Below are 19,068 nucleotides of genomic sequence, written 5' to 3'. Positions count from 1 at the left end.
AGAAAACCTGAGATCTTAGCAACTGATCCCATTACTTCCTGGTCAATAGAAGGAGATGAAATTGAAGCAGTGTCAGATTTTATATTCTTGGGTTCAAAAAGCAGATAATGACTGCAGCCATGAAATTAAAAGATGCTTGCTTTTTGGAAGGAAAGCTATGGCAAATATGGACTACATGCTAAAAAAGAGAGGCAACACCTTTCCAACAAAGGTCTGTATAGTCAAAGCAATGGTTTTTCCATTAGCATGTATGATTGTGAGAGTTGCTGACTACTACAAAATTGACACTTGTGGTGCTGGAGAAGACTTTTGAAAGTCCTTTGCATAGCAAGGAGATCAAATCAGTTAATACTTAAAGAAATTAATTCAGGCTGTTCACTGGAGGATCAAATACTGAAGCTAAAGGTTAAATACTTTGGCCATATAATGAGAAGATGGGACTCTGGAAAAGACTCTGATGTTCTGATGTTGGGACAAATTGAAGGCAAAAGGAAAAGGAGATAGCAGAGGATGGATATGGATATTGTCTTGGAAACAATGAACATGTACCTGGACAGACTTCAAGAGATAGTGAAGGATAGAAGGATCTGGCTTGCTGTGATCCATAGGATCACAAAGAGTTGAACACTACCTAATGACTGAATGACATAGGAGAAATAAGAAAAACACATAAATATAATACAGAAAAGAGTATTCTGTGTGTAAGAGAAATACAAAACAAAGTTCTTTAAGATTTCAACAATAGAATGCATTTCTAATGAAAGGAATTGGGAAAAGTTAGCATTTGAAATGGACCATCTTATAATCTTTCCTAAATGATCTAGTTCCTAGACTAAATTTCTTCAGGTATTGGTGTTTTGATATTATTTTCTTAGTCAATAGCCTTCAAAGTCTCTCTGTTTCCTCCTGAAATAAATCTAAATTTTTCTTGGCATTCAAGGCCTTCCTTAAACTTACCACATTCTACCTATTTCAGTTTATTTCCTGGTACTCCCCACCCTCTGTTCTGGCTAGGCCAGTTGGTGTGTGTGTGTGTGTGTGTGTGTGTGTGTGTGTGTGTGTGTGTGTGTGTGTGTGCTATCTTTTGACTATGTGTCTTCATTCCCTTAACTTAATATATATTTGTTGAATGAAGTCCTGCTGCTGTACTTTTATTCACAGAGTTCCCTTCACCTAGAATGTTTTTTTTCCTCTCTCCACTACTTATATGTTTGTTCCTCACTCAAGGCTTTGAGTTTTCATCCTAAGCAGTCTCATCTCTTCTTGTTCATCTTCTAAAGCCCTATCTCCTCTCAGAGTCTTCCCTGACATCTTTACTACTTCCTGTTCTTCTACTAACCCTGTGCTTCATAAACTAGCATTTAATTATATACTGTCCTGACGTGTTTGCTTTTGTTTCGGTTATGTTAATCTTGTCTCCCCAACTAGATTGTATTCTCTTTGGAAATAGGTACTGTGTTTTATACTTCTATATCCCCACTGATGCTTGCCTGTTCTGGGCCCAGTATTTACCACTTAATTGATTGCCAGGTTCCAAGAAGATAAATTAATGGGTTGGAGGTCACCAACCTGTTCTTATTATCCTACACTAGAATGAAAACTCCTTGAAGACAGAAACTGTTTTTCATTTTCTGTATAACCCCAGTGCTTAGCAAAGTGTCTTGCACATTCAAGGTGCCTAAAAAATTCTTGTTGGATTAGATTGAAATGTAGTAGCCCTGCAGGAGCTAAGTGGTGCAGTGATTAGAGCATCAAAGCCTGGAGTCAGGAAGACTCTTCTTCATGAGTTCAAATCTGGCCTCAGACACTTACTAGCTGTGTGATCCTGAGCAAGTCCATGTTTGCCTCAGTTTCCTTATCTGTAAACTGAGCTAGAGACCCCATTTGGGGGTCACAAAGAATTGAACATGCCTAAAAATGACTAAATAGCCAGCAGCAAGCCCTGTAGGAGAGAGAGAACTTACCGAAATGAGACTGGAGGATTCTGTTCTAGTTTCTCTTCTTCGTGTTGTTGCTGGTCAGAGCTGACCCTTTCCTAGTACACGTTGTTAGAGTAGCACAGGCTTGCCTCAGGGCATTGCAAGCATCTGCCAAAGTCTTGTGGATATGAGATACTAGAGGAAAAGAAGATGGTCGAGATGAGACAATTGCAAGTTTGAACATATGAGGTTGATTGAAGATTATGGGAAAATGTCTTGATTAAATCACTTAAGCTGCAGGTCAAGTGAAATGTTTGCCTTTTAAATTTATATTCTGGGGAGGAGCCAAGATGGCTGAGTAGAAAGACACACATACGCTAGCTCCGAACCCACAGCCCATAAAATATCTTAAAAGAAGCACTCCCAACAAATTCTGGAGCAGCAGAAGCAGAAGAGCAACGGAGTGGAGTGGAGGAGATTTCTGTTCCAGAGAGCCCCGAAAAACCGACCCAAAAAGTCCGTCGCACCTGGACCAGTGCAGAGCCCAGCCCTGTCTCGGCCACGTGGCACCGAGAGGAGCAGATCTGAGCAGGCTTCAGGACAGAATCTTCAGTGGCTGCGCAGGTCCCTCCACCCACAGGTACTGAAGGTCAGTGAGAGGGTCTCTTTGGCTGGCTGAGAGGGGAGTAGGGTATCTCCATAACTCAGGCCCCCTCGGGAGGCAGCAGCGGACAGGGGCTCCCACAGCAGGCAGGAGCCCAGATCCATTGTTGAAGGGCTCCGCGTAAACCCCCTGAGGGAACTGAGCCCCATGTGGTGGCCCTGCCCCTACCTGAGCAGCTGAACTTAATCTCACACTGAATAGCAGCCCTGCCCCTGCTCAAAGCCCTGAGGCTGGGGAGCAGCATTTGAATCTCAGACCCCAGGCCCTGGCTGGGCTGATCTGGAGGCGTGCTGGCTGTGAAGAGGACACTCAGAAGTCAAGTCACTGGCTGGGCAAATGCCCAGAAAAGGGAAAAAAAATAAGACCATAGAAGGTTACTTTCTTGGTGAACAGATATCTCCTCCCATCCTCTCGGATGAGGAAGAACAATGCTTACCATCAGGGAAAGATATAGAAATCAAGGCTTCTGTATCCCACACATCCAAAATAAATATTCAATGGGCTCAGGCCATGGAAGAGCTCAAAAAGGATTTTGAAAATCAAGTTAGAGAGGTGGAGGAAAAACTGGGAAGAGAAATGAGAGAGATGCAAGAAAAGCATGAAAAGCAGGTCAACACCTTGCTAAAGGAGACCCAAAAAAATGCTGAAGAAAATAAGACCTTGAAAAATAGGCTAACTCAATTGGCAAAAGAGGTTCAAAAAGCCAATGAGGAGAAGAATGCTTTAAAAAGCAGAATTAGCCAAATGGAAAAGATGGTTCAAAAGCTCGCTGAAGAAAATAGTTCTTTCAAAATTAGAATGGAACAGATAGAGGCTAATGACTTTATGAGAAACCAAGAAATCACAAAACAAAACCAAAAGAATGAAAAAATGGAAGATAATGTGAAATATCTCATTGGAAAAACAACTGACCTGGAGAATAGATCCAGGAGAGACAATTTAAAAATTATGGGCCTACCTGAAAGCCATGATCAAAAAAAGAGCTTAGACATCATCTTTCATGAAATTATCAAGGAAAACTGCCCTGATATTCTAGAACCAGAGGGCAAAATAAGTATTCAAGGAATCCACCGATCACCGCCTGAAAGAGATCCAAAAAGAGAAACTCCTAGGAACATTGTGGCCAAATTCCAGAGTTCCCAGGTCAAGGAGAAAATATTGCAAGCAGCTAGAAAGAAACAATTCAAGTATTGTGGAAATACAATCAGGATAACACAAGATCTAGCAGCTTCTACATTAAGGGATCGAAGGGCGTGGAATAGGATATTCCAGAAGTCAAAGGAACTAGGACTAAAACCAGGAATCACCTACCCAGCAAAACTGAGTATAATACTTCAGGGCAAAAAATGGTCTTTCAATGAAATAGAGGACTTTCAAGCATTCTTGATGAAAAGACCAGAGCTGAAAAGAAAATTTGACTTTCAAACACAAGAATGAAGAGAAGCATGAAAAGGTAAACAGGAAACAGAAATCATAAGGGACTTTAAAGCTGAACTGTTAACATTCCTACATGGAAAGACAATACTTGTAACTCTTGAAACTTTTTTCAGTATCTGGGTAGTTGATGGGATTATATACACAACCACACACAGACACACAGACACACCAACACACACATATAGAGAGAGACAGAGAGCACAAGGTGAGTTGAATAGGAAGGGATCATATCTAAAAAAAATAAAATTAAGGGGTGAGAGAGGCATATATTGGGAGGAGAAAGGGAGAAATGGAATGGGGCAAATTATCTCTCATAAAAGAGTCAAGAAAATGCCTTTTCAATGGAGGGGAAAAGAGAGGAGGTGAGAGGGAAAAAGTGAAGCTTACTCTCATCACATTTGACTCAAGGAAGGAATAAAATGCACACTCATTTTGGTATGAAAACCTATCTTACAATACAGGAAAGTGGGGGAGAAGGCGATAAGCAGGGTGGGGGGGATGATGGAAGGCAGGGCAATGGGAGGAGGGAGCAATTTGAAGTCATCGCTCTTGGGGAGGGACAAGATCAAAAGAGAGAGTGCAAGCAATGTGGGGCAGGATAGGATGGAGGGAATTATAGTTAGTCTTACACAACACGACTATTATGGAAGTCATTTTCAAAACTACACAGATATGGCCTATATTGAATTGCTTGCCTTCCAAAGGGAATGGGTGGGGAGGGAGGGATGAAGAGAGGTTGGAGCTCAGAGTTTTGGGAACAACTGTCGAGTACTGTTCTTGCTACTAGGAAATAAGAAATACAGGTAAAGGGATATAGAAAGTTATCTGGCCCTACAGGACAAAAGAGAAGATGGGGACAAGGGAAGGGAGGGATGATAGAAGAGAGGGCAGATTGGTGATAGGGGCAATCAGAATGCTTGGTGTTTTGAAGTGGGGGGAGGGGACAAATGGGGAGAAAATTTGGAACCCAAAATTTTGTGAAAATGAATGTTAAAAGTTAAATAAATAAATTAAAAATAAAAAATAAAAAAAAATAAATTATATGCTGTTGTCTTCTATTGCAGATACAATACCAGGGAGACAATGCATGGCTTCCTGCTTCTTCCTTCTTCGACAATTTGATGATGTTTTGATTTACCTCAATTCTGTCAAGGTTAGTATAGCACTTTTAGAATAGACACATATAAGAAATTGTTGATAGCTAACACTTGGGGGAAGATAAGACATCCTTGTAGGTGATTCTTTTCGTTTAAGTAGTAGAAAGGGAATTTGAGGTAAAGGAAAACCTGGCTTTATATAGAGTATCATAAAGAAGAGAGCTAGGCTTTACATTGACTTCAGATAAGTCCTCCAGGACCTGAAGACTGTAAGCAGTCCTCACTTTTAATTTTTGGTTCTATGAGTTCTGTGAGTAAATAGAATCTATAATTTCTACAAATTAAAATGAATCCCTAAAACCATATTTTAAAAGTCATATTTACTCTGCAGAAACAATATCATATTGGGACTTCATTCCTTGTCAAGGACTCAGTATTACATGAATCCTAGCAACAGTGCACCATAAAAATAAAATTGCAACCATAGAACGAGGATGGATCAGTAAAGTGAATTTAAGCTGTTTCAAGAACATGAACCAAAGTGCTTGTCAGTGTTTTATTGCAGAAACTATGAGTACTGTGGATTTAGACATAGTGTACGGAGCAATGCACACATTATAGATAAATATAAAAAAATTAAAAGTCACCTTAAGTCACCTTAATTATTGGCTTGCTGTCAGCCAAACCTCTTGAATAACTTAAACATTACAAATTCAACCATACATTTAAGCATGAAAATTGATTTTAAATCTTATAAAGTAGATAAGAATATATTATGAACATTACAGTGTACTTTAATGTTTACATACAGAACAAAAAGTAAAACTCTTTAATAAATTTGACCTATCTAAACCTAAATTAATAAAGATTTCATTAAAAGTTATTTAGAAGGTCTTTTTCTATAATTCCAAAACTAGAATGAGCTGCTTTTGGAAGTAAATGAGTTCTGTATAACTCTGCTGTTGTGGCAGAGGCTGAAAATGTTGGAGATATTTTTTAAGGGAGTCATATATAAAGAAAGAGTTTTTACTAGTTGGGTACAGATTATCTTTTCCAGCTCTAAAGCCTTTGATCCTTTCCAGTTCTCTTCCAACAAAGCTAGTCATTTTCTTATCTATGTATTTGAAGTTCTCTCTAAGAATTGTAATCATGTGATCTTAATTGTTATGAGAGATTCTCAAGAATTTGGTCACCACTTTTATCCGTTTTTTGTTCTTCATCTCTTACAGTTTCCCCTTAATAACATCAAAAGCAGACTTAAGTATGGGGGGGAAGTGGATGCTGAGGCATGATAAGGGTGGCATCTACATTCCTTGCCTTATTGGGGTTTACAGGTTGATATGAGCCTCAGGACTTTTTTTTTAAGCACTAGGGAACTAGACTAACGTCCCCTATTCTACATCCCCTGCTTTCCCAGAGTTTCTGTGAATTACCACCTAGCTTCTGCAGCAGAAAATAAAACATAGGAGTTTACTAGGCAACAAAAAAGTGACTATATTTTGAATCTCATACCACTAGAAAATCTTTTCAGCTTCTGCAAATCACTTTTGACCTCCACATGATCCGTTTTGTCATTTCTCATCTTTACAGAATGGTCTTGCCTAATTGGTACCTTTTATTTAGATTAATGCTTATATGTTGCCATACAGGACCATGTCATACAGCATTACTCTGTCCTTTGTATTTAATTAGTTGCTAGGCCCTTAGTAATTCTATTTTGCAGTATCTCTTGTATTTGTCTCCTTTCCATTTTCATTTATACTACCTCACTAAGGTCTTCATCACCATTTGTTGGAACTATTTAATATGTGAAGTTCATATGTGAAATATAGGCAAGGTAAATTTATGTGAGGGAAGCATTAGCAAGTTGAGCATAAGGAAAGAGTTCAACCTCTTTCTTTATATATGAATCCCTTAAAAATTATCTCTAACATTTTCAGCCTTTGCCAGAACACTAGAGTTGTGTAGAACTTATTACTTCCCAAAGCAGTCCATTCTAGTTTTGGAATGATAGAAAAAGGCCTTCTAAATTACTTTTAACTAAATGTTTATTAATTTAGGTTTAGACAGATCAAATTTATTAAAAAGTTTTACTTTTTGTTCTGTATGTAGACATTAAAGTACACTGTAATATTTGTAATATATTCTTACCTACTTTATAAGGTTCAAAGTCAATTTTCATGCTTAAATGTATCGTTGAATTTTTAATGTTTAATGTTTCACATAGGAGTAGTCTCATGAGCAGAGTTTCAAAGAAAACAAGAGACAAAAGTAAGGTGGGAGTGCATTGCAGATTCTGGGGAAAATCTGTGCAGAATGCAGAAATGAGTGCTGGGATATCACATGAGAAACAGTAAGGAGTCCAGTTTGACTAGAGAGAACAGGAAGGGAGAATATAATAAATTTGGAAAGTTAGGTTGTAGCTACATTGGGAAGAGTTAAAAGCTAGAGGAGCTTGTATTCAATCCTTGAGGCAAGAGTGAACCACTGAAATTTAATGAATTTATTTTGTGTCCAATTAAAAAGAAATCTGATTCACAGAATCTCAAGAGTTAGAAAAAAGTCTCAGAGGTCATTGTACTCCAAAGTATGTCATAACAGGAATTCCTTCTACATATCAGTCAATCAGCAAACATTTGTTGTTTATTCTTTGCCTGACCCCATGTTGTATGCTGGGGATACAGATACTAAAAATGAAAAATCCCTATGCTAAAGGAATGGTTGCCGAATGAGAATATGGAAGTGGCAGTGAGTAGCACGAGTGTGTCAGAGGATATGAGACAAGTTATTGCTAGTGCTGGACAAGATGGTCAGGGATGTAGTATTAACAATGAGAGGAAGGAGATGCGAGAAATAGATGAGGGACTCCAGAATAGAGTCCAGAATGAAGGGAAATTTGTTCTAAGGGAAGAGAGGAAGTCCATCCAACAATTTACAAATGGAGTTTTGCTTTAGCCATAGCTGGTGAAGGGATTATTAGGGAATTAGAGAAAGGATATTAATTGAGAATAAAGCATTAATTGAGTTGAGCACAGCTTCTTAGTAATATTAATGTTGCTGATCTGTGGCTAGAAGCCTAGCTAAGAAAGAGCTAAAGTCCTTTGGGCCTGGATGTTTTCATATTCAGGAAATCAGGAAGCTATACCCGTGGCCCACGGGGGCCTTAGTCCTCTGAGCCAGTTGTACCTCTTTGAGTGCTTCTTAAGGAAAAACTCCTCAGGAACAAAAAATGAACAACAAGGACAAACGAGCCTAATCTAGGTCCAGTGGGTCCAGGCCTTAGGGTGTGGCATCTACCAGACAGGTTTCTTTTGGTTGTCTTTTGAATCACCTGTAGTTTTCTTTCTTTATAAATAATGCTTTGCAGCCATATATTATCCCCAGGAGATCCATAAACATGTAAAATAAATTGACTTTGTAGGATTACTAAGGGAATGAATCAAGGGAATGAACCAGTGTCTAGTAGCTGGATAAACAGTCTGCTGGGTCAGTTCATGATTACCTTTGGACTTCACTGTTATAAATCTAATCCTTTCTGTAGCTTTTTTTTAATTATCGTTATTAAATTATTTTATTTGTTTTCAGTGTTCTACAGTCACTTCCATATACTTAGATTTTTTTCCTCTCCCTCTCCCTCCTTCCCCCCTTCCTTCCCACTCCCTCCCTGAGATGGCGTACAATCTTATATAGGTTCTACACATACATTCCTATTAAATAATTTTCACCTTAGTCATTTTGCACAGAAGAATTAAAATGAATGGGAGAAACCATAAAACAAAACAAATCAAAACATAATATAAAAGAAAATGGTCTGCATCATTCTGCAATCCAGTTCCATAGTTCTTTCTCTGAATGTGGAAGGCGTTTTGCCTCAGACTGTAGCTTTTTTTATCCATGTGATTTATGTCCATGGCTTTTCATTAGTTCTGCATACTTTATCTGTCTGACCCAAGGAGCCTTGCAAGTGGACAATGAATTGGGCCTAGAAATGAAAAGGAAAAGTAGAAGGGGTTAGATTACATTTGAGAAATTGCACAGAATTATCAGTATTTCAGAACACTAACATACTCATCACAGCGGGCTGTGCAGGGCACCATCTTACTGATAGGTTCACTCAGGAAATAAAATTTAATTTACATGTATGTGCATAAATATGTATATATGTAAATACTCAGGTGTTTCTATGTCACACACATAAGGTGTCACTATAAAGGAAAAGATTAATTTTTAGTAAGCTAGAGTTTGGACATCCAAATATATATTAGCCTTCAACCTAGTCACTTTGGGAGCCTGTACCCTTATTCTAGCAATGCTGCTGTTGCTCAGAACATCTTTGAAACTCATCTTTTGGAATTGCCCCATAAATCCAATTGATGCATGAGTCATCATCCATCATCCATCATTTTACCCCAACATCATGATGTCATTGGATAAACAGTAACAACAACAAAGCAGTAATCTTCAAAACTGTTTGGTACTGGTTTAAAAAAAAATAGAAAGGTAGCCACTGGAATAGATTAGAGTATACAGAAGCAAACAAATATAGTAGCACAGTGTTTAATAAAACCAAAGACCTCAGCTATTGGGTAATAACTTGTGATTCAACAAAAGACTTCATTTGGAGTCTTTATGAACTAAATATACAAAGTAAAATCATAAACAAATTATAAGAGCTAGGAAGGAAATACCTATAGTAACTATCGATAGGGGCAGAGTACACAATCAGACAAAGGATAGAGAGTACCATAGAAGATAAAATGGACAATTTTGATTATATAAAATTTAAAAGTTTTGCACAAAATCAGTGCACTTATAATTGATTGGAAAGAATTAACTGGGAAGAAATCTTTGAGTACCACATTTCTCTAATAAGGGTCTGATATCTAAGATATACAGAGAACTGATTAAGATATGTGAGAATGACAGCCATTGTCCACTAGTCACAATGAATATGGACAGGTAATTCTCAGTGGAAGACTTCTGAACTATAGACATATAGAAAGTCGAAGTCCATTTTCAGTGTTATTGGTCACATAATGTCCAGGCTGAGATTTGAACCCCAGGTCTTCTGACTCCAGACCCAGCTCTTTGCTATTATGTCTTAAATATGCTCTAGCACTATTAAGCATGCACCATTTTCTTTAGTACTCATAAGTACACCAAGTACTTAAGTACTCCAAATTTTCTTTGTCTTAAAATCAATAAATAGCAAAAGTGATAAAAATGGACTTTTACGTCTGACCCTTAAGTTTTTCTCACAGACGAAAACATTGCGTTTAGTGTCCATATACCTTCATTTTTTTCCTTTCTGTCTTCTTCCCAGCCCTCTGCGTTACTGGAAAGCTTCAAAGACATTGACAACCTGTTCGCAAAACTCATTTTATTTTCCAGCTTTATACACAGAGTAACAACGTATCTCTCCACAGCCTCCAGCTTTCACCCAAACAAGTAATGAACAACCTTTTAGAAGACAGGCAGAGTACACATAACCTAGTCATCCTGTCCTTGTCTGCAAGCACAACATTTGTGAATCCTACTATCTGCATGGAGCTATGCTGTGAAACAAATCTAACAACTCAACCCCGAAGGAGTTTCCTACTTAGGAAGCTAGAACTTAAAAAATAAAATACAAGTATAGCACATGAAAGTGCCAGTGACATTCAGAGTCACAGATGTTCAGAGGAGAGAGTTGATAGTGGGTAAGGATATTTAGGGAGAACTAGACTTTAAGGCAGACAGCCTTCCTTACAAAAGTTCAGAGGAGGGGAAGAGCATTGGAAGCAAGAATGAAGCAATGAATAGACCAGTTTTTCTGGTTTGAAAGGATGATGTGATGGAGTTGTAATTGGGTGAAGGATAGAGTTGGAGAAGTCATTTTCTCCAAATTGTGAAGGATCTCGAATGTCTGGTTGAGTGAGTGGAAAATTATCCTGTAGGCAAAGAAGGAGCACTGAAGATTTTTGAGTAAAGGAGGGAGGGGGCATGGCAGGGAGGTAGCCTAGTGAAAATGGTATTTAGGGAACCTAATGTGAGAATAGTATGTTGGATGGTTAGATGGAATTAGGAGAGATTGGAACAAGAAAACCATTAGCATCAATCAACAAGCCCGTACTTACTATATGCCAAAAGACAAAAACACAGTCCATGCTGCCCTCAAGTTGCTTACATTCTGATGGGGGGGCGATAACATGCATTAAATTGTATATACAGTATACATTCTGTGTAAATGGAAGGTAATATCAAAGAAAAGACCTTGGGGTGAGGTGGGTAATGGGGATGGGGGTAGGGATATGAGATGTAAAGGGGTTGGGATAGGAAAGTCCTCCTGTAGAAGGTGAGATTTGAGCCAAATCTTGACAGGAGCTAGATGAGATTGTTAGAGTAGTACATGTACGAGGTGGTGAGGACCTAATGGTGGCATTGAAAAGGGAAAGGAAGAGAAGAGTAAGAAAGATGTGTAATAAATATTACCAAAAAGATGACAGGATGAACACCGGGAAGAGGGAGTTGGATATCACAGTAATTCATTTTCCAGCCTGGATCATTGGGAGCATACTACAGAGGATGCTTCTTGATATCACAAGTATGCTTTTTTAATACTCTTTGTAACTTACTCTGAGACTTCCTTTAACATAATAATGCTCTGAATTATCTGTGATTGGGCTGTTTTTCAGAGTTATTTCTACAATGATGACACCTTTAACTTTAATTATGCACAAGCCAAAGCTGCCACAGGGAACACCAGTGAGGGTGAGGAGGTAAGTACCTGCTTTTCAGAAGCCTTATTTTAATGGCCAACCACAATTCCAGAGAACTCATGATGAAACTTGACACCCATGACCAGATAGAGAGGTGAGAGACAGTGTAGATTGAGGGTGTTTTGTTGTGGACGTTACTGATGAGGAAATTTGTTTTGCTTGACTACATGTTTGTAATGGGTTTTGCTTTTCTTACTTTGTCAATGAAGGGAAGGGAAAAGGGAAAAGCTGAAGGTAAAATTGAATTTAAAAAGAAAGAAAATATGTTTAAGATAAAAGCACTGTGTTCTGAATCCCTGTATAATTCTGCATTTCGATTGGATTAGACTAGTCTCCCTGACTTGTTCTTTGTTCTGCCCCCACCCATTCATTCCCTGAGACATTTTCCGATACTTAGAGCATCCCCTTCTTATCTCTCCTTCTTGAAATCTTCTTTCTTCAAGGTGCAGGTGTCACCTTCTCCATGAAGCCTTTATTAATTTCACAGTTAAAAGTTGTCCTTCCCTCTTCAGATTTTCCTCAAGTACTTTGTCTGGATCTTTCCTTGTCTTATTACAATCTGAATAATATACGTTTGTGTACATTTAGTACTGAACACAATGGATTGTAAGCCCTTCAGAGAGTAGATAAAAAATGTTCAATTAAACTGAATTCTGAATAAAGCAACCCAACTACCTCTGAAGAGTTTATAAATTTATTACAAGAGTAGGTTTATTTACCTGATTTTCATAGTGTCAAGCAACTTTCCTTATCAATAGTCATGTCAGAGTTGCACTCTTATTAAAGTATTAGGGAATCATTTGGCATATTATCATTTCATAGCTCTCATAATGTGGCTATTTTCATGTGGTTGCTGGGAGAAAGGCCCTATATAAAATAGGGTTGCAGGTACAGCAGAAATGACTCTGTTGTGCTCTTTGAAGCTGGTAGAACAATCCAGTTTTCTCTGTGAGAAATAAAAATGTATCATTTTCTCAGAAATAGGACAAGACCTATTCTTGGAGAACTTCAACACATTTTGCAAAATACATCCAACCAATTCCTCCAATGAAGGAGACATTTAACAATTTAAGTCAAAAGCTCACTTTGAGAACTATATTCTCCAGCTTTTTAGAAAAAGATTATTAGCCCACTTAGCCCTGGGATACTGAAAACATTACCACCCCCTACTGCAGAAGAGAAGCTGTCATAGCAAAGACCTGTATGCGATGCCTGTAACTTCTCCTGAACTTCTTTAATTATATCTATAATACAATTCCTAATAAGCTTTATTAACTGGTTTCCTAGCCTCAGCATATCTGGAGGAAGGGACAGACTTAAATCAGAGACTAGGCAATAACTTTGAAAAGTGATGGCCAATGGCCTGTTAACTCAGTCAGAGAGAGGGAAAAACATGAAAAAGAATAAAATCACACAACTATGATATATACATTTTATCATGAAAGTTCATAATGATCATTGTGAATCATCAAGGAGAGATCATTATTTTCATTTTCTTCTATTTAAGAAGCTAAAGAACACATATTAGGGAGATTGCCATAAAAATGGTTAAACTAGAGTTTGGTAACTACAAGGGTTAAACTTCAGTTAGCTGGGAAAAGGCACTTAGTGGCACATTTCTTAATTATATTGTCGACATGACTGTTAGGTATTACTTTTGTTCTCTTGATTTTTGTCTTCCTAGGCAGCTTTAGGATATTTCTGGCCAGTTTCAGTCTCACACACTAAATCAATTTATATGGTGTATGCTTTCACCTAGGAAACGTGTAAAACTTGTCAAGGGGCATATGAGAAATATTTGGTAAAAAACTGTAATGTCTTATCTCTTTATTTCTTACGTGCATATATCCATGGTAATCTCTAGAGTTTATTTTCTTTCTTATTGAATAGAGGAATAGGAAGGTTTCTTGAAAGTCAGCGGGTTTGGGAACCAAAGAAAGTTGGGAATCCTTGCTCTAAACCATTTAACTCATCACCCCTCCTTTGTTACTTTCCCTTAGCAGCTCTTAGATTTTGGTGATAGAAAACAGTATAGCATCTTAAACCAAAGCAGGCTAATTTTAGGGGGCATATCTATCTTTGTTGAAAATGCATCCTGGTTTTCATCCTGGCTTTTCCCCCTCAGGTGTTCCTTTTGATCCAGAGTGAGAAGATGAAAAATGACTACATTTATCTCAGTTGGTTAGCGCGATGCTGTGAGTTATTTCCTCTTTTAAATGTAACACAGGAGCCTTCTTGCTCATCTTGCTCATATTATATAACTTTTCAGGTGACAATCCATCCGGCCATCTTCTAATTACGTTTTTCCTTTGGTTGTATAGTTTGAACTTCTTGAAGCAAGCAAATGACAAGTGATACTTAGAGTTTAAATTGATTTGAACAAGTGGTCATGTAAACCACTCTTCTCAGCAAAAGCACTGACTGATTTTATGCACATTTATTTGAGGTACCGAGAATAGCAATAGCTTGGAAGTCAGGATATCTGTTAATTCTTTTGTGATCCTGGGCAACTCATTGAAACTATTTAGATATAAAATGGGGTGTGTGTGACCCTTCCAGCCCTAAAATTGTACCACCCCAAATAGAATATAAACTCCTTAAGGAAAGGAATTGTTTCTTTTTTTGCCTTTGAAGCCCCAGTACCTAGTATTGCACCTTATAATAAGTCTTAATAAATGTTTGTTGAATTGAAGCTTTATTCTGTTTTAGACTACAGAGTTGGCCATTGAATCCTCCTGTCCTGCCAAAGGGCCTAAAGTCTCAATTTGTAATATCCCTTGCCATTTGAGCACTTATGAGTTTAAACTATTCCTAGCAGTTAATTGCTAATTTTTACCATAATGAATGAATTCCTGAAAATTCTGTTGGAAAGGGTGAAAAATGTCTCTAAAAAATAGCTACTATGTAGCCTGCAGTTGCTTGTGTTTTCCATAAGATGGTGATCTTGCATTGGTAAAATGAAAGAAATGTTTACAAACTATATCATCAACCTGTTCATTCACCAATTATCAGCAGAAGCTAATAAATAAGCAGATCATTACAGTGAAAAAGAAACAAGGTACTTTATTAGAGCCGTCTGATGAAGAAACTAGTAAAATTTGGGACTTTAAATAGTGGACATTACCTTTTATCAAGGTAATTTTGACAAATTTTCTTTATAGTACTTGTCCACTTTAAAAATCACTGCTTTTCTTATCCCTCTTTAGTTCAGAGTTCTCAGAGCTAGCCAAGTGCCACTGAGAAGAAGAAGAGAGAAGGCAGACCAATAGGGCTTTGTGAAAATTTTAGAAAACACAATATGTGGAGAAGGAAACTTTAGGAAAGTAAAGAAACCATACCCTAATATTATATAAGAGAGGGAAGACAGCTACTTGAATGGCTCCTAGCTATGGTATCATCTGCATTTCAGATAATCTGAATGTAATTGAGAGCTGATTGTACTCTTAAGAAGTTAAGCATTTGCAAATGAAATAAAGCTGAACTGGTAAAGATTAATAATCATACTCCTACACCTGGAAAGGGGCAGCTAAGTGGCACAGTGGATAGAGGGCAAGGCATGAGTTCAAATCTGGCCTCAGACACTTACATGTGACACTTATGTGTGACCCTGGGCAAGTCATTTAACTGTTTGCCTCAGCTTCCTCATCTATAAAATGAGCTTGACAAGGAAATGGCAAACCACTTCAGTAACTTTGCCAAGAAAACCCCAGGTGGGGTCACAAGGAGTCAGACACGATTGAAAAGTGACTGAACAATAACAACTAGAAGAGACTTTCTAGGAGTTTTTTGTATTAAGGACTCCTTTGGCAGCCTGATGAAGCTTATGGACATATGCTAGAATCATGTTTTTAAATGCATAAAAACAGGATTACAAATGAAACCACTAATGTTGAAATATAGTTATCAAAAATTTTTAAAGTCATTGTTAAGTCTGGGTTAAGGACCCTTTGTATCTAGTACAAATTCCTCATTTTCTACATGAGGAAACTGCAAAGGTTAAGAGTTTCCCAGGACCATACATTAAGTTGTAGAGCTAGTACTAAAAAACAAATCTTGTGGCCAATGGTGCCCTACACCTTCTATTTAGACTAGAGGTTCCCAAACTTATTTGACCTACCCCACCTTTGCAAAAAAAATTACTTAGTGCCCTCCTGGAAATCTACTTTCTTTAACCCTTTAACAGTTTTTTTTTAATTTGCATAATTTCAAACATAAATATAATATACACACACATAATTTTGAAATGATGCATCTTAAATTTAATAATTTACTGTAAATTTGTGGGGCTTTTCCTGCATTGAAATTTTGATGATACAGTATTACATCATGTAATCATATAGTATTATATAGTAAACAAGTCATTACATGCTCATTTTCCTGCCAATGTGCAACAGGTTCACCCATTTTGGGAACCTATGGATCCTACTTTCAGTCAGCCAGAATGTTAGAATGTTCAAATAAGCTGTAATGTCAGGCAGCTTCATTAATGTTTGCTTCAGTGAATCAAAACACAATGTTTTAGATTTTTTCTTTTAATTATTTTTAGTATGGTTATGGAAACTGAGGGAAATGACATGTTTTTGTTTAAAAAAAAATAGTTAAATGCAGAGTGAAGGTGAGAAGAATGAAAGAATTGTCCAGATGAAGAAAGGGAATGGAAACTGTACAAGTTCTCTCATAGGATACACCTTCCTCTCTGAGCTACTGCTCAGAATAATCCCAGGATTAGTAACACACAGAAATTCCTCTCAAGGTAGTTTCAAAACTCTGAATATGATTTTTGCATTTAGAGAAATCTTGTCTAGATGCATTTGTTAAAATGAGGTTTGACCAATATTTCCTTCTACCTAGTCAGGAATAGCTTCTTAAAGAAAGTGGATGCTGAACTGAGGAAGTATGATAGTTTGACTAGGACTAGTGGTAATCAAACAAAAAAGATGATCACAGCCTCCAAGGAGCTATAAATGATAGAGAAGAAGCTGTGTGCGGGGAGGCATATTGCATGAAGAGATAGATAAGTGGCAAGCTGTTAGATCAAAGAAGGTCATTTAAGATCTTAACTTAAATGGATTTCTGTCCTCCAGAGGAATAGGATACACATATTTAAAGGAAAAAGTTTTATGTTCGACTGACTTATAAGTACATTTTAAGTAGAGTAGAGCACTGATAAATTCTGATATCATAGGATACTCTGTGATTTAGTGAAAGAAATAAAGTACACATTACTTTCTCTCTTTGTATATATATGTATATATACTTATATATGTAAATATAAATATATGTACCCACACATATGCATGTACATAATCCCAAAGTTTTTAGTGCAACTTTAAGCTTTAACAACTTAAAATCTATATTTAACTTTAATAGCTTTAAAATGCACTAAAACTTTTGGAACATTATGTATATTCATACATGAGAGATATGGCGAAGTCCATGGTATGAAAAATTTCTTCATAAGGGGATTTATATACTTTTCAAAGCATAAATTGTGGTTTTTTTGCAGACATTATGAATAAGAAACCAAGACTAGCCTGGGAGCTCTATCTGAAGATGGAAACATCAGGGGAGTCCTTTAGTCTTTTACAGCTCATTGCTAATGACTGCTATAAGGTAAATTCTTTTCTCCAGGCTAAGCTGAAGGGAAAATTGGGGATAAATATTACTGCATTGTTCCAGGAATAAGGCAGTTTCTTTTAGATGACAACATTTAAAAATAAAATTGGTTTTGTATTCACAGATGTGGAGAGGAAGAAGAACATGATATCTTGGCTTTTGCCTCCTCAAAAGATCACTCACCTTGTCACTGCTAGTGTTTTGTTCTGATCCTGCTCCTTTGCTGAAATGGCCCCTCAGTGACCAGCAGTCTTTTAACTGTTCAGTCAAGTGTTAGCTAATTTTTAAAATCAGGTCTTTGTCTTCTCTGCAGCTTTTGATAATGTTGACTGTTCTCTGTTTCTGGGCTCCTTTCTCCTTCCACATGTATGACGAATTGTTCCTTTTGAGTCTCCTTTGCTGCATCGTAATTCATCTTCAGTCTGTTAAGTATAGTATAGGTATCACCCAAGACTCTGTTCTCTTTCTGTCCCTCCTTAGCTACCATGGATTCAGTCGTCATCTCTACACTAATGATTCCTGAATCTATATATCCAGTACTGATATTTCTTCTGAACTCTCGGATGCTTTGTTGGCATTTTCAACTCTCAATATGTTCAAAATAGAATTCCTCTCTCCCACGGTATCTACTGCTCCAAGTTTATTGTGTTTTTTGTGGGAATCCCCAAATTTCCAGGCAGCCAGGTCTGGAACTTTGGAGTCATCCTTAACTCTTTCTTCTCCCTCACACCCCATGTTTAGTCAGTTGCCAAGTTTTGTCAGCTCTCCCTCTGTATTTTTCTACTCTGTCAACCATCCTGGGTTAGGTACTTATCAGCTGCCTTAACTATTTTAATAGCCTCCTAATTCTACTCCCTGCTCTCTCTCCTCTCCATTCCAGCCTCCAAAGAACTGGCAAAGTAATCTTCCAAAGACACAGGTCTGACCTTGCGACTTTGCTGTTTAGAAACCTTATGGGACTTTAGGATGAAACACAGACTCCTTAGTCTGGCATTTAAAGCCCTCCACAATCTGGCCTTATTTGACATTCCTGTCCTTCATGCCCCCATGTTCCAGCCAGGCCTGCCTACAAACTGTTCCCCCACTTAGCATTATATCTCTGCTCCCATGCCTTGGCACAGTCTGTGCCCCTTCGCAGGAATGCATTTCTTCCTCAATCTTACCTCCCGGAATCCTCGTTTTCCTTCAAGGTTCCCTTCAGGTGCTCCCTTCTGCACGAAGCTTTCCCCAGTTCCCTCATTGTTAATGCATTATTTTCCTCCTCAAACCTCCTTGTATTTACTTCTCTGTTGCATGTTTCATATAGGCATTTCATTCCCCAGGAAAATGGAAGCTTCCTAAAGGCAGGGACTGTTGTGTTTTTGTTCTTGTATCTCCAGTATCAATCACAGTGTCTTGTACATGTGCATGCTTATTTATTAAGTATTTGTTTTATTGACTCAACAAGGTATCCAGGGACATGAGGGAGGCTTGTAGGCAGAGGAGAAAAAGCCAGTGGAGACAATGAAAGCACAGATTTAAGAGAAAGTGGAAATGATTTGTGGAGCTAGACCCCAGAGGGATTCAGAGGGGATAGG

At 37.8% G+C, this 19,068-nt stretch overlaps 1 protein-coding gene across 4 annotated transcripts in view; it reads left to right on the top strand.

The window, feature by feature from the left end:
- The window catches only part of IFT56 (intraflagellar transport 56), a 67,208-nt gene that overhangs the window by 41,076 nt on the left and 7,064 nt on the right, over positions 1 to 19,068 (top strand). For 3 of the 4 annotated variants that reach the window (XM_072650096.1, XM_072650097.1, XM_072650099.1), the window contains 4 exons: positions 5,085 to 5,173; positions 11,792 to 11,875; positions 14,001 to 14,070; positions 17,382 to 17,488. In XM_072650096.1, the coding sequence (XP_072506197.1) occupies positions 5,085 to 5,173; positions 11,792 to 11,875; positions 14,001 to 14,070; positions 17,382 to 17,488 (350 nt within the window). Of the gene's footprint in view, positions 1 to 5,084; positions 5,174 to 11,791; positions 11,876 to 14,000; positions 14,071 to 17,381; positions 17,489 to 19,068 lie in introns of those variants that run through there. The other variant, XR_011976193.1, reaches the window with a different exon arrangement.

The sequence above is a fragment of the Notamacropus eugenii genome, chromosome 3, assembly GCF_028372415.1.
Source record: "Notamacropus eugenii isolate mMacEug1 chromosome 3, mMacEug1.pri_v2, whole genome shotgun sequence".
Classification (NCBI taxonomy): Eukaryota; Metazoa; Chordata; class Mammalia; order Diprotodontia; family Macropodidae; genus Notamacropus; species Notamacropus eugenii.
The sequence above is the reverse complement of the archived record's forward strand: the minus strand, read 5'-3'. Positions and strand labels throughout refer to the sequence as shown.